A 22,951-nucleotide genomic window follows, 5' to 3' on the forward strand; every position below is an offset into this window, starting at 1 on the left:
TGTCTCAAATCTAAAACATGTGAGCTTTGTTATTGTTTATTTTTGCTATTCAAAATTTCCTCTATTTTGTAAATGTTATTTATTTATTCATATTTATAATGAGTGGCATTAGTTTATTGGGCAACGAATGTAGATTCCTACCTTTTGTAAATAGCATAGGTATAAATTTGCACAAATATTTTATTAATTAATAATTATATTATAGGTAAGAAAGTTATGTTCTCAAACCAGAAAAACGAACACCATCTCTGCTACCCTTGCAGATTATAAAATACAGTTTTCAGAAGGGACTGGTCAGAAAATATTGGACACAATGAATAAATCCTCTCCAGATGATCTTTCTAAGTAGGTAGAATATTAATTGAACGTAGTTATGCATAATGCAACCAAGCGCCAGAATAACAATTGTGAGAAAACACAATTAAGTTTTGAATACCCTTAAAAATCGATAAATTCTAATACAGATCTAATTTTTGCAAGTTATATCCAAGACACTATTTCAAATTACACTATGTAAGCTTTTAGCAAAAAATAATAAATTTTAGAAGTTATGATAAAAAATTTCACCTAGTCTGCTTATGCTTTTTTACTTATTATCAGGTTTTTTATTTTGCAAAATTGAACCACATGCCAAACTTGTTGCATAGCGCATTAATGCAATGCCATGTATTTTCTTTTTTTTTTTATTTATTTATTTATTTTATTTATTTATTTATCAACATATATAACATTTCAAGTACTTATTAATAATTAACAGTAGTCTTAAGTAAAAACTATAATACTAATAAACAATACTGTGCTAAACCTAATCCAAAGAGTGGGAGTAGGGCACTATCCCAAGATAGTTGCCCTAGCTGACGACTTAAATTTATTTAAAGATGTACTGAAAAAATCAAGATCTTTTGCAAATCTATTCACTGTAGAAGCTATTCTATTTATAGGACTGTTTAGTAGATAGGATGTTCTGCAAAAGGGAATATGGAGAAGCACCTGACCTCGTGTTGCGTAAGAAGATACATGCAAAGAGAAAAGGCACAGACATTCTGGACTTCTAACAATACCATTCAGAACCTTAAACGCAAAGCAAACATCAAAGAACTGCCTTCTACTTGATAAGGAGTTTATGCTCAGGTAGGACATGGTCTCTGAACAGGTAAGATCCAGGCCTGACTTCATAAGAGTATATCTGGCAAACCTGATAAACTTGTGCTGGATATTTTCAAGCCTCTCAATGTGAATCAGAAAATGAGGTGACCAAACAATATTGGAGAATTCGAGAAGAGATCTCACCAGGCAAATATATAGTGTCTTCAATGCTGACACATTAGTAAAGTCTTTGCAAGATCTTTTGATAAAACCAAGCAGTTTATTAGCTCAATTTACAGTATTTTCGAAGTGGTGGGAGAAAGTAAGACTCGGGTCCAGAAAGACACCCAAATCCTTGACTGAGTCAAGCTCCTTCAAGGGGATACCATCAATAACATATTGACAAGGAGGGGAGACTCTTAAACGAATAAACCTCATAAACCCACATTTCTTAACATTCAATGACATTTCATTCGACTTACACCAGGGAAATGAGAGGAAATCCGCCAAAAAATTTTCAAATCATCAGCGAAGAGCAAAAACTCAGACTCCAGTAGGGAGCCGAGGTGATTGATAAAGAGACTGAATAACAATGGTCCCAAATGGGAGCCCTGAGGGACCCCTGAAGTTGTCAAAAATGGGTTCGACAAAAAACCACCACATTTAACACGCTGCTCTCTATCCATCAGATAAGACTTGATCCAAAGTAAAAGAGATCCGCTGATGCCAAGATCTGAAATATGAGAGATAAGAATATTATGGTTGACCCTATCGAAGGCTTTACTAAAGTCCGTGTATATCGCATGTGTTTCATTACCGTCGGCAAAAGATTTGAAGATATAGTTGCTAAAAACAAACCTCTGGTGAATCCATGCTGTTGATCTCCAATTATTTCCTGAAATGTGCCAGATAGAACCACCTCTACACAGTGCTCGAACAGCTTAGGAATTGCAGAGAGGATACTAATAGGACGATAGTTAGTTATGTCACTCTTATTCCCAGATTTATAAATAGGACATACATGAGATAGCTTCCAGTTCTCTGGAAAAGTTCCAGAAGTTAGGGACAAATTGAAAATATGAAAAAGTGGAAGGAAAAGGGAATGGCTGCATTCTTTCAAAAGCCTGTTTGGAATTCCATCGGGACCCGCCCCCTTTATGCTGTCCAGTTTAGCTAATGCTGTTTCAATTGTAGTAGCACTAAGGAACACATGGTTGATATGGTTAAATTTACATGAGGTATCGAGACCGTCAGAGGCATTAGAAGGGTTAGTATTCTTGTTAAATACAGATAAAAAGTGAGTGGCAAAGAGATTTGCAATAGAAATACCAGTATCGGCCCTGAGATTATGAAGGAACATCTCATCTGGAACGGTAGAATCGCTTTGATTGGACTGAAGTCTTACAAATTTCCAAAAGGTCTTGCTATCGTTCTCTATTGCATTTTCGGCTCTCTCTGTCTGTAGCATTCACTAGATAATGAACGGCATTCTGAGCGCAGAACACCAAAACTTAAGTAATCAGTATTTGATCCTGACTGTCTGTACCTTCTATGTGCTATTTTTTCTGAATAACTAGACTTTTTAGTTCTCTAGAAAACCATGGTGGATAATGTTTCTTGGGAGAGTGTTTTTTTATTGGCACAAACAGATTCAAACAATCATAAACAACAGAATAGAAGTTTGCAACAGTGGTATTTAAGTTATCGTTAACAATTATAGACATCCAGTTGTATGTAGAAAAGTAGTTATTTATAGACACAAAATCTGCTTGATTAAAGTTGTAAAAATATGTTATAGGTAGTTCCAGGTAATTGGACTTACTATTGGGTAGTTGCAGCTCAAGAGCAGGATGGTAAGGATCTGACCCGACTAAACCATTAGATTTAGTTGTTAAAGTGGAATGAAAAGTTGTAAAGCAAAGGTCAAGAATTGTTCCATGATCATTAACCACTGCATTGAGCTGCATTAAACCTAGAAAAGTGAATGTGTCACATAAAAGATTTTCTTTATCAGATGTAACATTATTTGGTGTTAAGCCATAATGATCATCACTAGGTAACCATGAAATATTAGAAAGGTTAAAGTCACCAACAATAAGAACATTATTAAAGCTCTCGCAAGCTTTGGTAACAGAGGCACAATGCGCTGCATACACAGATAGATCCATGGATGGAGGAACATAAATGCAGCCAATGCAATAATCCTCGCCATCACCAAGACGCACAGAGATCCAGATTTCTTCAAGTGAATTATCAACAGTTGGCAAACGATGGGATTTTAGGGTGTTGCTCACTGCTAGGAGCACACCCCCGCCTCTACTTTTTGAACTGTTACTAGTGTTGCGGTCCGTTCTATACACACAGTAGTTGGAGCTAAGGAATTCACCGTCGTTGACTGTAGGATCCAGCCAAGTTTCAGTTAGGGCAAGAATGTGGTAGTCTTCTGCTTGGGCAGCACAGAGAAATCCCTTTAGTTTAGTTTTTAAGCCCCTCACGTTCTGATAAAAGAACGATACATCATCTACTGTGGGCGCTGAGACAGTGTTGGGTCTAACTGAAAATTCGACCCTCGGCCCTGAGTGCGCCTGGGACGAAATTCCTTGACCGCTATGCCGGCTGGCCAGAGGTTCGGGTCAAGTAGTCCCTTCAGTAGGGACTCTTTTACCCCTATCCTAAAGGATACAACATCCTCATTCTTATCCAATATGGCACATTTAACATCTGAGATGTTTAGTTGCTTCTCAAGGTATTTTAGAATCTGCTGCTCAGTAGTGTCCGGATTGCATCTGCCCAAATACAACCACTGACGTCTATCAGCTGCAGATAGTGAAGAAGCTTCAGAAGAAGTCCCAATGATGACTGTTTGCCAGGGTTAGTTCGGTGGATTGATTGTGGTGTCAACCTATTCTGTGATTTTGCTTCAGAATTGGCGCCAGCCATTGAAGAGCTACTAGGCCTTGATCTGATTGGATCAACCCTTTTTGCGTAGGTATGGGCTACTGTTTCTGTTTCTATCGGCAAGGACACAGTATTTATTGTCTGGAGACAAAGATGTTAGAGAAGTTATATTAGTTATATTAGTTGGGGGCAGAATGACTTTGATGGAATAAGATCCTTGAGCATGTTTAAATCCTCTTCCAGTGTTGTCAACCTGGCCTCTAGCGCTTCATTTTTTGCTTGTAGTAGTTTTAACATTTCAGAATCACTGTTTGAGGCGGAAACGCCCTTTCCTCCGATTCCTTTCTCGACCAATCTCATAAGTCCCTCCTGGAATGCAATATTAGCATCATGAAAACCACAAGAAATTTGGTTGGTGATTGTGTTTTGAAAGGATTTCATTTGAGCTTCCAGAAAAATAGCAGCATTTGTTGGGGAGCTGTTATCCGTGCTGGTTATCCGCAAGCTGGGTTTGCACACAGAACACACAAAACACATGACTCTAGTCTTCATTTGAGTGACCTGAGCCTCTGATGTAGTAAATTTTGAACATGATAAGCAATGCACGACATTACAGAAGTCGCAAACAATCTTATATTTTACCTCTCTATCTGTTAGACTTGCACCACACCTTCCGCAAGCCATGATATAGATCAAAATAGCAATTTAACAGGCTCCCAAAAACTCCAAATCCGAAAACACGGTGACTTGGAAATTATTATTAAAAATCAACAAATCCAATTCTTCAAACTCGTTGGCTTAAGCAGAGCGGCAAAATAAATACCAAGAATGTTCAGGTATTGATTCTCATAGACGCACAGAAAAAAACGTATTGTTATCTGAGAATTTCTATTGTTTCCACTGAAAATCACAATTACTCACGAACCACCAATCACCAGCAGTACCAGATCAGAATATTGCAAAGACATATTCTTTTTAGACTATATATTTTGACTGACAGCCCTATTTTCATTAAGGTAGTCTATGAACAGCTGAAAATTTTGTTAGAAACACCGACTTGTGGCTATTTATGAATGAATGAAAAGTGACTATTTAAAACCCTTACAGATCTTTTAGAAAATCCTGTAAAAGCACTTTTTATTTTAAACTCAAAGAAACAACAAAATTACAGTAAAACTCAACCACTTTATTTACTAACATAATAAGCTAAGCAAATTACAACTGCATAGGTATATCATACCTTGAAATACAATTACAATTCGAATAAAACTAGAGTTTCTTTGTAACAACTAACGATTACCTAAAAAATTCTATTAGGGTCAATGAGCCAGTGGTCGGACAATTTAGAGAAAACTAAATTTAAATCATGAATAAAAAAATATTGATAGGTTTGATAAAACCAAAGTCTTTTGGCATGAATAATTTGGTTATTTGGGATAAAGTTAAATATATCAGTTTTGTCCATAAATTTACTTAGTATTTTTGGTATTTACTTAAGTAAAAAAAATGCTGTTTTGTTAGTAGTTTGACAGTCTTTGCCAATGGTCGGCCGGGTAGTTGCCACTAGTTGGACACCTTTTTATTGGCTGATTCTTTACAGTCCCGTATTATTAAAGATTTACTAGAATTTAAGTGCAAATTTAATGTTGCAGTTTTAAAACCTACTTATTTTTGTTTGTTTTATTAATAAAAAATTTAAATCATGGGTAATTATATAAAAGGCTATTAAATAAAATAAAAATATTTTATTGGGGTAAAAAAACAAAAATTTTTTCCATGTAGTATCAATCAAAACAACAAATAAAAAAAACTTGAGCAAAAAAAGCGTTATAGGTATTCTTTGGTAACTAGTGTCTAAAATCATGAAACTAAAAACTAAGTACTTCACTAACGTACGTGTTTTAGTCACCATCACATAGTTTACAGACAAAATCCAAGTTAGAGACTTCATCATAGGAGAGTCCTGACAACTTTGTGCACTCCAAGTGATACCAGCGACTACATAAATCACAGCCAACATTCTTTTCACCTTCGATTTCGGTATCACTATCAAGTTCGTCTTCGCATTCTCCACATGTTTGCTTTTTTTTATGTACGGTAGATGACTCTTCTACCTTATCTTTATCTTGGTTACCTGCACTGTTATTTTTTGTTTTACTTTGTTTTGTAGGGTTGCTATTTTCCTTTTCTTTTTCGCATTCTCTTTCTCCTCTTTTTCCTTTAATTTTCCTTCATAATACTCTCTCCAGGCTCCAGAAGAAATTGCGGAGGGTATTTTCTCCCGTTGACGTTTCTTATTTGTTTTGCTAATAGGTTGTGGATATGCAAGATGTTTTTCAAATGAAGAGCTGCTCTAGCTAGCCGACTTAGCCACTACAACTGAATTTAATGTTTCATTTTTTTCATTTTTCAAAGGTGTGCAGTTTTCCTCTTTGTCATCCTGATTATTTTTTTTCTCCTCTGGACATTTGTCATTTATTGTGGATGAAGTGATTTTTTTCTCAATCAGATTGTGATTTATTTCCATAAGTCCTTTTACAGGGTTAGCTTGTTCTGTTGCATCAGGTTTGATTTTTTTTTTTGAAACTTTATTTTCTTATTTGGATTTTTATTTTCTTCATCTTCATTAGTTTTGATGTTCTCTGAGGTGTCTTCCAATTTATTTTCTTTTAGATTGGTCTCATGTGCTTCCTTTATTTCTTGGTCATTTCTTCCATTAGTAAAAATATCTGATTCTGAAATATCAACATCTTCAAATACAATACTCGGCATTAAATCTTTAAATTCATAATCATCCAGTATTTCTAAGATATTTTTCTTTTCTATATTTTCATAAGAACAAACATTTGGTTCTAATGTCAGTTCTATGGGAGTATTTTGTTTCATATTATTTGACATATTAGGATTCTGAAGGGCTTTTTCAAATATGGGACAAAACTCAGTCTTTGTAATCACACGATTTTCATTTTCAGCCTGCCATTTTCTTACCTCTTCCCTCCAATAATCCTTTATAGGTTTAAAAACCGCGACGTCCGCAGGCTGTAGTAAGTGCGTTGCATTTGGCGGCAAAGCATACAATATTATTCCATTTTCATTGCAAAATCTACTAAGTTCCACAGACATATGGGATTTATGTCCGTCTACTAAAAATAATACCGGTCTCTGAATCCCTTCGTTCTCTAACCATTTATTTAGGTCGTTAGCCACATACTCAAAAAATACCTCCGACCTCATCCACCCGCTATCTGATTTGCCGAGGACCCAATGAGGAGACATACCGTTTACTATACTTTTTGGTGGTTTTACATATGGAAATATGACGAGTGGGGGACAAAGTCTACCATCGGCTGTAAAAGTAATTAATACCGTTAAATTTTCCTTGCTGCTTCCGGTTTTAACAATATTGAGATCACGTCCTCTCACACTTCCAATACTTTCCCACTCTTTGGACACAGGCAGAACCCACTTTCATCGCCGTTCAGCATCCGACTTGGATCTTCCAAAATGTCTGCAGCGTTAGACTTAATTAAAAAAGATTTTAGATCTTGAAACCAAGATCTAATGTATTCTTCAGTTATTTGTGCTCTACATTTTTCTGTTGACTTGGGGACCCCGTACTGCCTACACGTTTCGCGCAATTTTCCCCCGTTTCTAACTGCATTGACCGCTTGTTCTAGTGCGTCTTCATCGTATTGATGAAATTTTCCCTTTGGTTTTGGTTTCATGTCTGAAAACCAAAGAAAAACATAAAAAAAACGGCTTAAAGTCTTCAAAGAGGCGTCGAAAAAAGAATAGTGTCCGACTTTTGAAACATATTAAATTTGATACTGACCAGTGGTCGGACAGATTTAATTCTCATTAATTTGCGTCTGTATTTTGTTTTTGCTGTCCGACCACTGAATACCATCTAAAACTTTTCCTTACAATATATATTAGAAATAGAAGGAGCTTATTTATGTAGCAGTAAGCGAGAAAAAGACAAAAACAAAAAAGCTTCACTTTCCAGTGGTCAGACACGCGTCCGACATTTTTCGTCATATATATGGCATATTTAGCCCATTTTTATATACATGGAGCTAAAGAACCTCATAAGTTAGTTATTAAGTTTTTAAACCTACCTTAAAACTGCCTTATTTTTTTATCTTTCACGCACAAAAACTGGGGAGCACAAACTGGTGGTCACTTTAGCGCGCTTTTTTTTCTTTCAGGGAGACAACTTAAGAATATAAAAATTTCTAGAACTAAAGGTAAGGATTGGCAGACCTGAATTTTTAACTCATTGGCGTAACATTAAATAACATTTCAAAGTTATTTCACGATAAATTCGTTTTGTCCGACCACTGGGGTTTGTCTTTGTCCTGAATTTTTAACTCATTGGCGTAACATTAAATAACATTTCAAAGTTATTTCACGATAAATTCGTTTTGTCCGACCACTGGGGTTTGTCCGACTACTGGCTAATTCACCCTACTGCCCCATTTCATAGTAGCACTAGATAGTTTGGTATCTACTTACCTCTAAATTTATTTCATGTGCGCGATTTAGTATAATAGCAGTTCGTTTCAGCATTTTTTTTTAATTTGAATTAAATCACTCAGTAAATTCAGTAAATGCATCTGCGAGAAAAATGACCAAATTTGACAAATATCATGTGATAGGTATATTACCTATTTGTAGGTGCCAGATCACGTGACCGAACTTAACTACTCTTTGCATTACTAAGCCAATTTCGTGGCATTTTGTCGTTGCAAAATTCAACTAGTTTTATAAACCTTTTGGCGCTTAGTTTAATTTAAAATATATCCTTAACTATAGATTTCTAACGCTCGAGATTTTTTTTGTAAATAAACATGGTATTTGGTTATCAGATGACACAATAATACCAAAAAAACAAATTTGGTGCCAATGTCCAATTATGACTTAGATTTATGCTTCATTGCATACTTTCATTTTATATATACATTTGTATTTATTTATTTCACTAAGTATTTAAATGAGTAATTTTGCAGTTTAGCAACTTGTGTCAGGATTCTAGTCAACTTTAGGTAGGTATCTCCAATTTTTAATATTTTTGAATGTGGAATAGTAAGCTAATCTTCTTTGGACTAAAGTAAAAAAAAATGGAGGATGAATAATATTTTCTTTAATAAAATAATAAAAAAAGAAAAAAATCATGACAATGTGTACCTATGAATGTACGATATAAACTCATTTTCAAAAATTTGCTGTTAGTACCTTATGGCTTAATGGTGATGATAGTGAACTAACAGCTGGGCAGCCTGGGTTCAGATTTCAACTGTCAGTTTTTTTTTTAATTATGCATTTTATTCTAGTTTCGGAAATATTATTTAATTTTAATAAAAATAAGCATGAAAAAATGACTAAAAAGAGGAAATTTTTATAATATTGAAAAATTATAAATATAATATTTAAAAAAAACTGTTTTTACCTTTGCTTGTATTTAAGTCCATTATTTTCCTGTGAAAAACATACCAGACACCAATAATAGAGGGCTTGTAAAGAATAGAATCTCAAAATGTTAGAAAATATGGAGGCTATTATAAACCTCTGCATAATGTATGAATTTTTCAGGGATGGGTATTAGCTTGTGTACAAATAGTGAAACCCATTCACTATTATAATGTGAAAACATTTTTGCTTTCATTTTGGCAGACAGATTTAGATGTCTTTTCTCATATATAGGAAATTAGTCCTATAAAAAGTGTTTTAGATGTTAGAGTTTAGACTCTTATTACTTACGAGCTTTGGGGAAGGAATTATAGAAAATATACAAAATTTGGCAACTGGGAATTCATATGTCAAAAGTTTGACAATGTAAATATCAGTAGCAAACAGTTTCGATCATCAAAAAGACTAGAGTAGACCCCTATTTTAACATATTTTAAAGGAATTAAATATTATTTTTTAGCATCATATCTGAATAATCCACAATTTTTTTTTCTCTTAATCTATTCTTTCCAAAGTAGTCTTTCTACTCAAATTTTAAAATATTGCAAAATCAGAGATACCCAAAGACGACAAGACTCAGAATTTTAGTTTCAAACTATATCTTAAAGTGGTAAATAAATATTTCAATAACTTAGGGTTGCCAAATTTTTAAATGAATGAGGCGGAGCTGAAAAAAATTTGTCTGGTGCATCGATGATTTTATTACATAGTAATATTAATTTAAAAAAAAAAGGTACAAACAAGACCCACAATTCAATGTCCTGACATATAACAACATCAGGTTATATGTCAGCATATTTAATGGGTTCTTTAATTACTAAATCTAATACAGAAGTCTTTTGTCATTACTACCATAAATCAAATGAGAAGTTAAATACTAAAACATAAACAAAAATTAATAAAATCATAAATACTAACATTACAGTACATACATAAATACTAAAGAACAAACTTATTATTGATTGAACTTATTATATTCTTATTTATTGACAGAATACAATGATAAAATTTGAGAACAAAATTGATAAAAACATGGGATAGGCCTTACAACTAAGAGAAAGAAAACAGAGAAATAAAAAGAAATCACAGATTATCTGCCACAGGATTCTGCTGCGGAAGCTTCATCATTATGGATTTCGGGGAGTTTCATCTTCTTGGTTTGCTTCCTATCTGCAAGATCGGCAACAACGAGTGCTTGTAGAATCTAAGTACTCTGATTACCATCCTATCAACTGACATATTTGATTTGCGGCAATTATATGTGCAGAAATTGCTAATGAACCTACATAAAGGAGATATCTCTGTTGAAAATGTAGTTCATTCCTATGCAACTCGAGCTCAGAATCAGAATGCATTAGTACCCCGAAGTAGAAAAACTATTGGTCAGCGATACAGTAAGCCTTACATTTTACAAATCTTCAATTTTGTTCCCCAAAATATTAGAGATAAATTAAATAATAAAAATTTTAAATGTATGTTAGAGATTGGATACATCAGATGAGCAGAGAAAGATTTAATAAATAATACATAGGATTACTAAACTAAGAAATTGGAGATCTCGGAAATTGAATTATTACAAAAAACACTGAACAAGACATATACAGATATGACTCAAATCCTAAAAAAAAGACATTTAATACTGAACTCGTCAAAGTCTAAATTACCTGTAGCTACGATCTAAGTCCGGGAACAAATTGTTATTTTTATCTACGTTTTATTATTATTATTATATATTATTGTTATATAGTATAGGTTTAATATAAGTTATCACGTACAAGTAGTATACTACTACTTCTGTGATTATTGTTTATTTACTGATAAATTGAAATTAATCATTTTGTAATATTTTTTTAATATTGTAAATAAACTGATCTATTATTATTATTATTATTATTATTATTATTATTTAACTCTTGGAAAGTATTGGAACGTATTTTTTGCATTTAACTCAAAACGGTGAAGAGCTCTGCTAATTTTTATACTTGAAAAATACTAATTCTAAATTTAAGGTAAAACTAAGACTATAATGGTCTCATTTTATTGACAGGTTTATGAATGTTAGTAAACAATATAATTTTGGAATTGTTCGGTTCGAAAATTGTAATATACATTTATCTGAGGAGGAAACAAGGTTTTTGCAATCATTTAATGCTGTCTTAACTTGCGAAATAATTTTTGTTAAAGGATTTTTAGAAATATTTTTATATGGGCCATTTTTAATAAGATCATCAAGTCATTTAAAATATTCTGCTTTGTCTGAAATAACAGCCTTGTTTTCCCTGTCAGCTTTTAAATAGAAACAATCTTTTTCTCTTATTGGTTTAACAATGTTAGAACTTGATGTGTTTTTGATTTGGTAAGATTTCTTGCAATTTGGTTGCAAATCGTTTTTCTAGCAAAAACCTTTTGAAGACTCTGCAGTACTAAATTGTTGATTCAGCACTATAATCTCCTCCAGGTTTCTTTTGCAGTTTCAAACTGGTGCAAAGTTAAGGGCTTGCAAGTTCTTTCTCGTTAAAAGACAGAGGACTGATTTTCAACGATATTAATTTGTTTTTCTTTTTGTAGTTTATTCTTTTAACTCGCCAACTTTTTTAGTTTAGTTTAGTCACCAACGTTTTTTGTTTAATAAAGAAAATTTGCTTATTTGTCGTTAATAACCTCAAACATGTTTTTTGAAAATCACTCCATGCTTGATACTCTAAATCAGTTTGTCTAAAAGTAAGTTTTTTAAAAAGTGTGTATGCTTCTAACTCTAAAATGATACCTTTACTATATTAGTATTTCTAACCATTCAAATCTAACCATTTTTGCTTAGCAAAAACAGTCTTTTTGGCAAAATGAGATTTACTTTTAAAAGATACATCAATAAACTTTCGAAAGACTGAAAGGCGTTTGCAAGATTTTAGAAACCAAACATCTGCATTAATCTAATTTTAGTAAGTACTGACTTTAAAATATAAGTTCTGTTTCGCCGACTGTGAAGCCATCTTGATAATGCTATGGTTGTTATAGTCCTATGTTTCAACCATAGGACTATTAAGAAGTATAAGATTAAGGAATTAGGGTTGGAAAATGGTTATAATGGTCACGAATTAAGTTAAAAAGGAAATTTAATTGGCCATCTTATTATTAAATTAAAAAAAAAAAATTATTATAACAAATTTTATAATACGAATTTGTTAAAGCTATGTTATGACCTGGATAATCAGGATCATAAACTAGAGAGAATTTACTTTTCTACGCTATTGACACTTCTTTACTCTGATGTAACTTTTCCAAAACAAAACCTGCCTTTTTCAGATAATCACAATTTTTATGAACTTACAAACTACTTGACATCATAATAAGTCAGGACAGAAAAAATATCAAATCCTTCTTAGATTAAAAAAAATACTGGGAAAGTTAATCTCATTTAATTATAATCCTCATCATTCAAATACACAGTGCATTACTGAATTGCATACTGAATATACTAATAATTTGAGGCTTTGTAAAGATAATGTTTGGGTCAATTGTACCATGGTGCCATCTCTTTAAACATAGGCCTTTATCATAGTTGAAATTTCGTTTCAGTGTAGTTCTAATTTAAAATATAAATTAATCAGAATTAAAAAATATTTGAATCCTTCTAGTAAAGTATTTTAGCATTTTTATTGTTCGTTAGGTGTGAATTAAAACAATCAATACATAAACGTAGTCAACTAATTTATTTACACACTTGTAGTATTAAGTGTATTAAACACGATCATGTACGACTACTAGAAATATTTATTTTCACCGTATATATTTACTGCTATGTATGCCTGTTAATTAACATCGCACCAATATTCAGAACTATACTACACTGAACTGACAACTGACTTCCCAGTAGCGACGCGGCTCCTTGTATACTCGGCAAAAACTGTCCGGAAGATTCGCTAACCTTCGATGCCTCTCCAGAGATGTCGTGCGGTGTACCCGATTGTGTCGTTCCTGAATGACGTAGGACAGGTGGCATCGACGAGGTTACCAATATCGTTACAATATCATATTATTGTTGACGGTACCTAAAATCTGTCTCACATAACTAGAAATTTGTAATTTTTATACTTGAAAAATACTAATCCTAAATTTAAGGTAAAACTAGATTTCTGCATCTAATCTATTTCGTAAGATAGCTGTCTTAAAAGTCCTGAAATTGACCTTGTAAACATTTTCTTTTGCCTAAAGACCAAATAAGGCGTATTATTTTTTAGATACAAAATATCAAATGTTAATATAAAAAACCTAATTGATTGGAAAAAAGAAAGAGGTCCTTTTAAAACATTGAGTGATCCTTTAGAAGTTGATGGGTTTGATGTGCAATTGTTGTTAGAGTTTTATAAAAGCATGGGATCTATTAAAGTAACCCAATCGAAACGAAAGTCACATGGATCCGGGAATGAAAAACATTTAATTAGGCCAGAATTGAAGCCAAATCTAATCAGTGTAAGTATTTTTAATTTACAGACTATCAACTCATTAAAAAATTAAAAATTTTAGTCATTACAGTCAGCTGTAGCGATACATCTTGAGTCTATTGGTATTGGGTGGGTTAGGCTAGACAGATCCAGTAAGGTAACACACTGGAATTGTGAACAATTTAGCTCATTGCCTGATAAAATGTGGCCTGTAGATACTTTTAATTTGGTAAGATATTTGATTTTTTAGTGATGATGTCTTTTGACAAACCTTTTCTAGGCTGTAAGTCTATTAAAAAAAACTCCTCCTAGTGACGTATATATATTTGAGAAATCTAACTCTTTGAGCCCTCAGAGTAAAACAAAGCCATTGATGGTATCATCCCATAGTCAACATCTAGAACTTTTGTCCATGCTTATGGCTTTGTTAAATTCTAGCAGTATTCATAATCCAGAAAGCAATTTGATAAACAATCCACCTACTATTGAAAATAAGGTCTTTTACTTAAAAAACAAAATGACTGCCAGGTACTCTTACCAAAATATTTTTTTCAAATATTTAATTAATTTTCAATTTTTTTTAAAGATTATTTGGAACTTTGATTGGTTCTGAGAGAGTATCTGCAATTCCACTTGTAAAATCAATAGTACAAAAAAACGTAGACCCACATAAATTACCTTGTGTACCCGTAGAGTTTGTTCCCGGAATGGCCGATTTTTTTCAACAGCAGAGTCCAGTGCAGAAGGAAATTCTTGCAAAATCCTTAATGCTAGGCATCACTTTCATGAATTTATGTATTCTAAGGAATGCAAATACATTTAATGCCTTAAAGGCATCACGAACTGATAAAAATACCACAAGTGAGACATAATAGTGCTATGGTATATATTAGTGAAGGTTTTCGTAGGTAAGGTTTGTGATGTACAGAATTTAATTTGTTTTTGCAAAAATAAAAAGAAATAAAAAATATTGTTTTTATAATTTTTATTTCAGTTTTACCTGTCTAGCACAAAATGAAGGGTATAGAGTTATAATTTGCTGGAAAAAATATATTTCAAAGTTTAATAAGAATAGCCTACATTTATTAAGATCAGTTTATTTTGATTCTCTACTCTGTTTCCTGATGTCATGTAGGTATGTAAATAAGCTGATAATACAACTAAGATAATAAAATGACTTGCTAAAATGTAATTAAAGGTTTTTTTGCCCACTTATCATAAAATTGCACCCATGTCTTATAGTATGGATTATGCGGATTCTTGTTTACTTCTAAATTCTCTCCAATATCTAGATACTGGCATATCTCACTTGTATATACAGGCCAAGTAATATTTTGCAGCAATTCTGACTTAATAGGAGTTGGCTCTCTACGAATATGAATCAGTTATGAATTTCAACCTTAATCAATACGAAATTTAACTTACAAATATTTAACGAAATTAGTCCACAGCTCTATTAATCTATAATGTGTTAAGATATCTTCTTTCGGAAAACGAGATAAATCGGTGTTGGAATAACTATCGTCATATTTCAAAAATAGATATTTAGGATCTTCTGCATGCTCAACTTTGTCAGCGCCTAAAATAAACAATTTTAAAGTTTTTCTTAAAGATATTAGTATACGTGTTATTTTAGATGGGATGTATAGTGGCCTAATTTTACTTCTTTGGTGTCTATAATATAAACGTTCTTAATCGAAGCACAGAAAAAAATTATCTTGTGAAATTACTTGAAGCTTATAATTTGGAACAGTACGTTCTTATGCCTAATTCTGCTAATAATAGAGAGTTGATAATAAGATAGAGAGTTGGTTTATTAGATTTTATCATATCAAGCACAAATAGTCGCGAACGGAGTTGGATGGATACGTATTGAATATAGTCCAACTAATAATCGTGCATTTTCTGTATATAAAGTTAAAATTAATTTTACATTTAATATATGTGTGGTTTAGTTGTGATGTTAATATAATTGTAATCTGTGTAATACTACTATACAAGAATTATATAATAAAATTATTGAATTGTCTCTTCTAAATAATAGTTTAGTTAACACAGAAAATATTCTGGAAAAAAGAAAATGTGAAATACGCCGAGAAAAACATTAAATTGCAGGAAAAGGTATGATCAATCAGATGATTATATCAGTTAAAGTTTTAGAACAACAAAGTAAGAATAACTCCCTTAACAAAATTGAAAATGCCTTTGACGGGAATTCTCTAATACCATTTTGCTTTTTTGTCACATATGAAGCTATACCTCACAAAGTAAATAAGCAGAAAATTCTTGTACTGGAGGATCAGACAGTCTTGGGTTTGAATAAATCATTGCCCAGGAGAGCTATTAGTGAACAATTCAATGTAATGTCATTTGTAAAACCAAATGCTAAGCAGGAGCAGGTACTGGAGAACCTTACTGCACTAACCAAGGACTTAACAGCTAAGGATGTTGTGGTAGTGACTTTTTTAGTGGTAATTATCCAAAACTGAAATATATTAATCAAAAAACTAAAGAATGTCTTCATACAAACATTATGGTTTTATCTGCTACTGGAGCAAGTCAACCAATAATAAAATACAACGAAAAGTTATATAATTTTTTAGATCATGTAAATAGGTTTGCTGAGAATTTTTACTAAATGTTAACATCTGTGATAGGAAAGGTATAAAGAGAGGAAATAATTATACCTCTAAGACCCTATATGATATTATTAGACGAGAACTCCTTAATAATAGAAAGCGTAAAACAGTGGTACTTTTGAAAATATGTAAAAACACAAGTAATAATCTACCTATTAATGCAAATAGTATCAAACCGCAGAATATAACGTTATTAAATTGGCAGAGAATATCGTAATTTGCAATAAAGATGTACATATCTGCCGATAATCATTAAAACATTGTAAAGTCAATAAGTAAATCTCTAAATTTTCAGAACCTAAACGGCATAACAGATGAAACTTAAACAATTACAAGTTTAAGGAAGAAGTCCATTCTGAAGTGAAGTCAATATAAAATTGAAAAGTTAGTAGGGGAAGACTTTTCTCCACAAATAAAACGCTAATCCTCTAATTTCAGGAGTTATCCATTTCGGCAAGTGTTCTTGCCGTTCATCATCAGACTTAGGTTACTTAACACATACACAAATTCTAAACAATAACAAACAATCAATTGTTTGCAGGAACACTTGCCGAAATGCATAACTCCTGAAATTAGAGGATTAGCGTTTTATTTGTGGAGAAAAGACTTTCCGTACTAACTTTTCAAATTACAAGTTTACTATCAGAATTACAGGGGTTTAAAAAGAAAGTTAGAAGTACTAAAATTGCATTTAGTTCGTAATGTATTTGCATCACTGAGGCGTGGTTAAACTGTTCTGTCTATACCCAGAAATTTATTGTAAAAAAAATAATATATAGGAAAAGGACAGAGATCGAAACAAGTATTACAGTTATTATACTACAGTGCAATGTGATATACTTGATAAAGATCTTGAGGCTTTGCGTGTAAAAATTAGGCTTGACCACCGAACATAAACTAGAATAGAAGGATCACTCTAAGCGCCGCCCAAAATGTTGCCTTTCTCACTCGCTTTCTGATGCTACTCTTTTTTGCTGCCCGGTGGCGACTCGTTATACAGGGGCGTCTTCAATATTAGAACTATAATAGCGTTGTGCGGAAATTTTGTACTTTAAAAATGCCGGCGATATGTTGCGTAGATGGCTGCAGGAGTAAAAGGGGATATACATTTTTTTCTAATAAAAATGGATTAGTTTACAGCAAAAAATACACGCTTTTCTTCAGTATTTCTTAAATATCTCGGAAAATTGAGATCCTACAAAAAAATTCAAAAAGTGTCGAGTGCGATTTAGAGTACATATTTTTTTTAAATCGTGATTTTAATCTAAAAAAATGCAAAATTTTTGGTAATATTCTGTTATTAGTGGTGGTTTTTAATAGTGAAAGCTATCCGATTTATTATTAGTTGCATTGCAATCATTTGAATGATATAAATTTTAGCCACTTATATGCATTTTTTTCGTCATTAAGGGTGGTTTTTAAGGGTTTAAGTTTCAAAATATTGATGTGTACTATAATCCCCAATGTAAAACTATATTTATTTTGCATATTTGTATGAATTCTTGGTTGTAAAACACCTATTTTCGTTTTATTTGAATTTTAGTGGTTTGTTCTTTCATCCCCTATTTAAAAAGCAAATAATTAGGCATTTAATAAGTTTTTTTTTATTTAACTGCCTTTTTATATTTCACTGTTACCGAGTTCCATATGCTGAGTGTTGTTATCACATTATTATGTAAATTTTATTAAATATTTAAAAAATGGGTATATTAACGAAGTTATTATTAATTAAGTGTATGTAATATTAGGTAGATAGTTTCTTGGTCAGTTAAGAAAAGAGCATGAAAGAAACGTAAAGCTAAGATTTAATTGTGTACATTCTAATAAACTTAATTTTAAAGCTATCCACCAAGTGTTTTTCTTACAGTTATTTGTTCAAAAGAGATACTTAATAATATTCTTTCAATTTCATTTTAACAATAATACAAAGTGCCTTTAATTTCAAAAAATTCCATATATTACACGCTGCTCGCCGCGATGTACGAAAATATTCCTTATTAAAAATGTTTCAAACACCCCCCGTATCGTCAAGGATTGCCGTCGAAACTAAATAATGATTTACGACCGCGTAAAAAAAGTCGGCACTGTTTAGAAGTCCCTACTTCAAACGGCCGCAAGAGAGTGAACCTACTGTCTTGTTCTTTATACTGTGGCTTGACCAAAGAGAACTCTTGTACGTTATCTACTTTATACCTGAATGTGGTGTTGAGGTTTATCACAGATTTTATAATTGTGTTGAAACCAACCATTTACATGGTGCATGTTTACGTTTAGGAGATTTTAATTTTAGAAACTTCCTGCTAAATGTCGTAATGGGCCTATATGCGATTTTAAACATTTCTTGGAACTTACTTAATTTTTTTGCAGATTAATGAAGTGTATAATGTTTTTAATGTTCTGTTAGATCTAGTTATAATAAGTCCCCATTTGCATTTAAATCCTCTTTGGTGATATCTGATGATGACCTATTGTTGCCTGTGGATCAGTTCCATCCCATATTATCGATTATATTATAATTGAGGTAAATATGAATAAAAAGTTACAGGAATGTAAAATAATAAATAATGTAAAATTTAGTTTTAAAAAAGATAATTTTGGAAAAATGTATATGTTATTTCAAAGAAGAAATTGGAATAGCATCTGCCAATGTTTTGATATCAATTAATCTGTAAGTAATTTTCACTAAACTCTTAATGAAGAGTTTGATATAAAATGATAATCTTCAGTTTTTTATACATAGAATATAAAACTGAAGCTGAACGAAGTATGTTCTCAGTTTACCCCAAGTTTTTCTAGTCTTACATCCGGACTTAAACAATCGTATAACAATCCTTAGGAATGGCGCTAAAAATATTCCAGATTTGTTTACTCAGTATTTTTGTCCTGTGTTCTCAATTGACATACCTCTGACTTAGAATGAGGTATGCTCCAAGAACTACTTTTGTTATAGAGCTTTCATTGAAATGGAGATTTAAAATGCAATTAAAAAGTTGAAAGAAAACAGGTTATTTCTTAGTAAAGCCTTTTTTGCACATTATTAAACTCGGCTTACAAATTTCAATCTATCTTAAGGCTTGGCGTACAAGTAAGATGATTCCAATATTAAAGAAAGGAGACAGGAATGAAGTGATAAACTATCGACCTATTTTAAACTCCGTGTTTAGTTTTTGAAATTATATTATTTTATCGACTATTTTAATGTAAACATGGGTTTTTACTAAAAAAATTAACATTAACTAACTTAACAACATTTTTTCCAGTATGTACACAATGTTTTCAATTCAAATCAATTTTTGGTGAAAAAATTTGATACGGGGGGGTTTACCCGAAAAATGAACAATCCCAAACTTTGAAGGTCGATACCTCGGCTTCTGTGGCCACTATCGGGAAAATTCCAACGGTTTTGTCTTAGTTTCGCCATTCTGAATTCAACGAGACCATCCGCGAGATCGTAGCTTTTATATTAGCTGAGATTCAGGCTTTTGATAAAGTAAGGCATAGCCAGATAGTAAATTCTCTTTATAAAAGTAGTATGACAAATATTTAAATAATATAATAATATAATGTTTATACTAGCACCACTTGGGTGCCTCAAGCCTCCAATTTGGGTCCTCTTTTTTAATTGCTATAAATGCCATGTTAAGTTCTGTAGATAATTGAAAGACCTTATATTTTGCTGATGCCTTTAAAATGTACATGGAAATAAGTTCAATGGAGGATTATCATAGATTTAGAAAGAGTTGGTGTAATTGTGTCATTTTAGTTTAAATGGAAACAAGTGTTGCTGTGTCTTTTACTCTTAATATGAATGTAATCAAATATACTTGCAGTATTAATGGTGCACAATTAGAGGACTGTAAGCATGAAAAAGACTTCGGTGTTATAGTAGACTGTAAACTGGCATTTACAGATAACATCATTAAATTGGTTAATAAGGCATATAAAAAATGGGATTTATTGTCAGATCCACTAAGGATTTTAGCGTTCAGTGTTGTCTAGAATTGTCTGACAGTCTGGTGTTGCCAGTGCGGGAGTATGGTGGCATGATATGGTCTCCACAAGATGAAATATGGACTAAAACTATTGAACGTGTGCAACGTAAATTCCTAAAATACGAGGGCAGTTCAAATATGATGAAGACAAATGCTGTAGATGGCGCGCATGTATGTTTTGAAGTTAGTGGCTCGAGTATGTGATAGCTGGGTTTCTTGGGAACCTGTGGCATAGTTTTCATAAATCATGGTATAGACCATGAGTGAACGTCAACTGCCGACCGCTGTTACGCAACGTATTGTCATTCGTTTTTCAATGTGGGAAGGCGTTTAAAATACCGAAATTTATCTTATTTTTGCAAAATCAGTTCGGTAGAACGTGCCTGAGTAAGGCTGATGTGTTTAACTGGGCCAAAACATTTCAGGATGGCCGCGAAACCGTCGAGAATGAGCCTCGTGACCGTCGACCGCAAACCATCAAACCCACCAGACAATATTCGCTGCGCACAACTTCATTAATAGGTTCGTTCCAAGCGACCACAAAACCGGTCATCGTACTGTCACGCGTTTGCGCAATAGTTATAATGCGTTCCAAGAGACTTATGACCGTTTACTGAACGATCCTGAATGCGATCAAAGCGAATGCGAATCAAGCAGAAACCAATTTCTGAGCGGACATTTTGATACATCTCGGAGCGAAGGAACCGTTTGTAACTTGTATGACTGACTTGCCGCAGTAGGTGCTTGACAGGTATCAATCGACCAGCTGTTCTGTTTAAAAAGGTTATTTATGAAAACATTTGTTTGTAAAATTTAAATCCTTTACTTTTAAGTGTTACTGTGTGTGTGTACTAAGTTAATTAAATTTAATGTTAAGATAAAATCACGGTGGGAAATATAATCAACTAAACAATCCAAGATAACAAAGAGACCGGCAAAACTAGGGTGAGGTTACACTAACTTTACAAATGCGTTCCAAGCATGTTAATTTCTCATATCGATACGAAACCGTACAAACTTCGCCCCGCATGTGTATAAAACTGATCCAGGCGATTTCAGGATGATTCAATGAAAGGTGCATATCTGGTCGCTTGGAACAAACCTAATGTTGCATACTATTCTACTCCTCTGCATACTAACCATCTGAAAACACACGTGAAATTCACTTATTGCTCAAAACGAAGGAGCTTTCCAGCACGAAGTCCGATTCTTCTCCAGGATTACGCGCCCTCATACAGCCCGAGTTTGGTGAGAGGTACTGAAACACGCCCTTTACAGACCTAGTGAGTAGCGACTACCATATATTTGGATCACAGAAAGAAACCCTCAGAGGTCAAAAATTCAACATCGATGACGAGGTAGAGGAGTTTGTACGCACATGGCTATTCGAGTTGCCCAAGAAATTCTTCGATACCAGCATTAAAAAACTTTTAAAAAGGTAAAAAAAATGTGTAACTAGTGAGAAAAAGTACCTAGAAAAACTATAAATTTTTGTAAATTTTTCTGATAGAAAATAAACGTGTCAGAGCATTTGTCTCAATGTTTTTCAAAAATGTTTTAATGGTTAATTATGCTTTTCATGGTTCTTATCCGAATCAAGGCTATAATTACTTATTATTATTGCAGGAGTTTAATAGGCTTTCTTTGGAAAATCGTCACACCAAGATTTGTCTTGTATATGTTTATGTACAATATTTTAACCAATAAAATTAATTCTCCAGAAATAATTTCAATGCTTTCATTCTTTGTTTGTACTAGACAAAGAAAGACTTTTAACTTGGACTTTCCCAGGACAAACATTTTTAGGGCTTCATCAATCTATAAAATGTGCAACTTTTTTAATACTTATGCAAGTGACTTACAACTGAATTTAACTAGGTCGGATGGATTCACCAAACTTGTTAATGACAGGCTTTTGAGGCATACTTTGCATTAATTATTTATATTTTTTTTGCTATGATTGGGTCGTTTTGGCTGTGTTATATGACTTGCTTTCAATAATAATTACTTCTACTTAAATTTTTGATACTTACTATTAGAATTGTATTTGTACCTTTTCCCTGTTGATGGCATTATAAATAAAATAAATTAAAAAAAAATAAAATCATAGACACTCCTTAACTAGAACTGGAACTAGTATCAAAACTCCTCAAAGTTGTGATACTAGTTCTAATTCACACGGTTTTTGATCATTGTTTCATTTACACAGATAAAGCTCGCTTCAGATAAACCGCCTAAAAATCTTATATTTTTCAGAGATTTAGTTTACAACGTTATAGGAGAGACGTTTGAGCAGGATGATTGTCAATGTCAATGATAAATTAAATATCTCAAATAGTTGCATCAAATTTCATTAATAAATAATGCTCTAATTATTAAACATGCTCCCTCATAAGCAAAAAATCAAGAATGAAAATTCACCGTA

At 32.6% G+C, this 22,951-nt stretch overlaps 2 protein-coding genes and 1 long non-coding RNA gene across 6 annotated transcripts in view; 2 read left to right on the forward strand and 1 right to left on the reverse strand.

The window, feature by feature from the left end:
* Window positions 1-15,021, forward strand: LOC126740240 (transcription elongation factor, mitochondrial). 3 transcript variants are annotated; one of them, XM_050446175.1, is made up of 7 exons: window positions 1-146; window positions 206-345; window positions 13,692-13,923; window positions 13,978-14,124; window positions 14,176-14,423; window positions 14,482-14,803; window positions 14,890-15,021. In XM_050446175.1, exons 1-6 carry the CDS (start codon window positions 99-101, stop codon window positions 14,765-14,767), a joined length of 1,101 nt encoding a protein of 366 aa, XP_050302132.1. In that variant the 5' UTR covers window positions 1-98; the 3' UTR covers window positions 14,768-14,803; window positions 14,890-15,021. The 3 variants fall into 3 exon arrangements, with proteins under 3 accessions (XP_050302132.1, XP_050302134.1, XP_050302133.1); XM_050446177.1 differs by lacking the exon at window positions 14,890-15,021 and having other exon boundaries at window positions 14,482-14,530; window positions 14,589-14,865; XM_050446176.1 differs by lacking the exon at window positions 14,890-15,021 and having other exon boundaries at window positions 14,482-14,865.
* Window positions 14,866-22,951, reverse strand: part of LOC126740239 (venom carboxylesterase-6-like) — a 21,586-nt gene continuing 13,500 nt past the window's right edge. For both annotated transcript variants that reach the window (XM_050446173.1, XM_050446174.1), the window contains 2 exons: window positions 15,321-15,474; window positions 14,866-15,263 (listed from right to left, as the gene is read on the reverse strand). In XM_050446173.1, coding sequence (XP_050302130.1) covers window positions 15,077-15,263; window positions 15,321-15,474 — 341 coding nt within the window. In that variant the 3' untranslated portion in view covers window positions 14,866-15,076. The remainder of the gene's footprint in view (window positions 15,264-15,320; window positions 15,475-22,951) is intronic.
* On the forward strand, window positions 20,787-22,058 carry LOC126740242 (uncharacterized). The gene is made up of 2 exons (XR_007661849.1): window positions 20,787-21,471; window positions 21,586-22,058. It is a non-coding gene; the product is annotated as an uncharacterized LOC126740242 (long non-coding RNA).

The sequence above is a fragment of the Anthonomus grandis genome, chromosome 9 (genome assembly GCF_022605725.1).
Source record: "Anthonomus grandis grandis chromosome 9, icAntGran1.3, whole genome shotgun sequence".
NCBI lineage: Eukaryota > Metazoa > Arthropoda > Insecta > Coleoptera > Curculionidae > Anthonomus > Anthonomus grandis.

Coding starts and splice junctions, on each gene's coding strand:
- LOC126740240 (XM_050446175.1), top strand. CDS start 99: ATGAGTGGCATTAGTTTATTGGGCAACGAATGTAGATTCCTACCTTTT. Junction 346..13,691: donor TCTCCAGATGATCTTTCTAA/GTAGGTAGAATA, acceptor ATTATTTTTTAG/ATACAAAATATCAAATGTTA. Junction 14,424..14,481: donor AAAAACAAAATGACTGCCAG/GTACTCTTACCA, acceptor TTTTTTTTAAAG/ATTATTTGGAACTTTGATTG.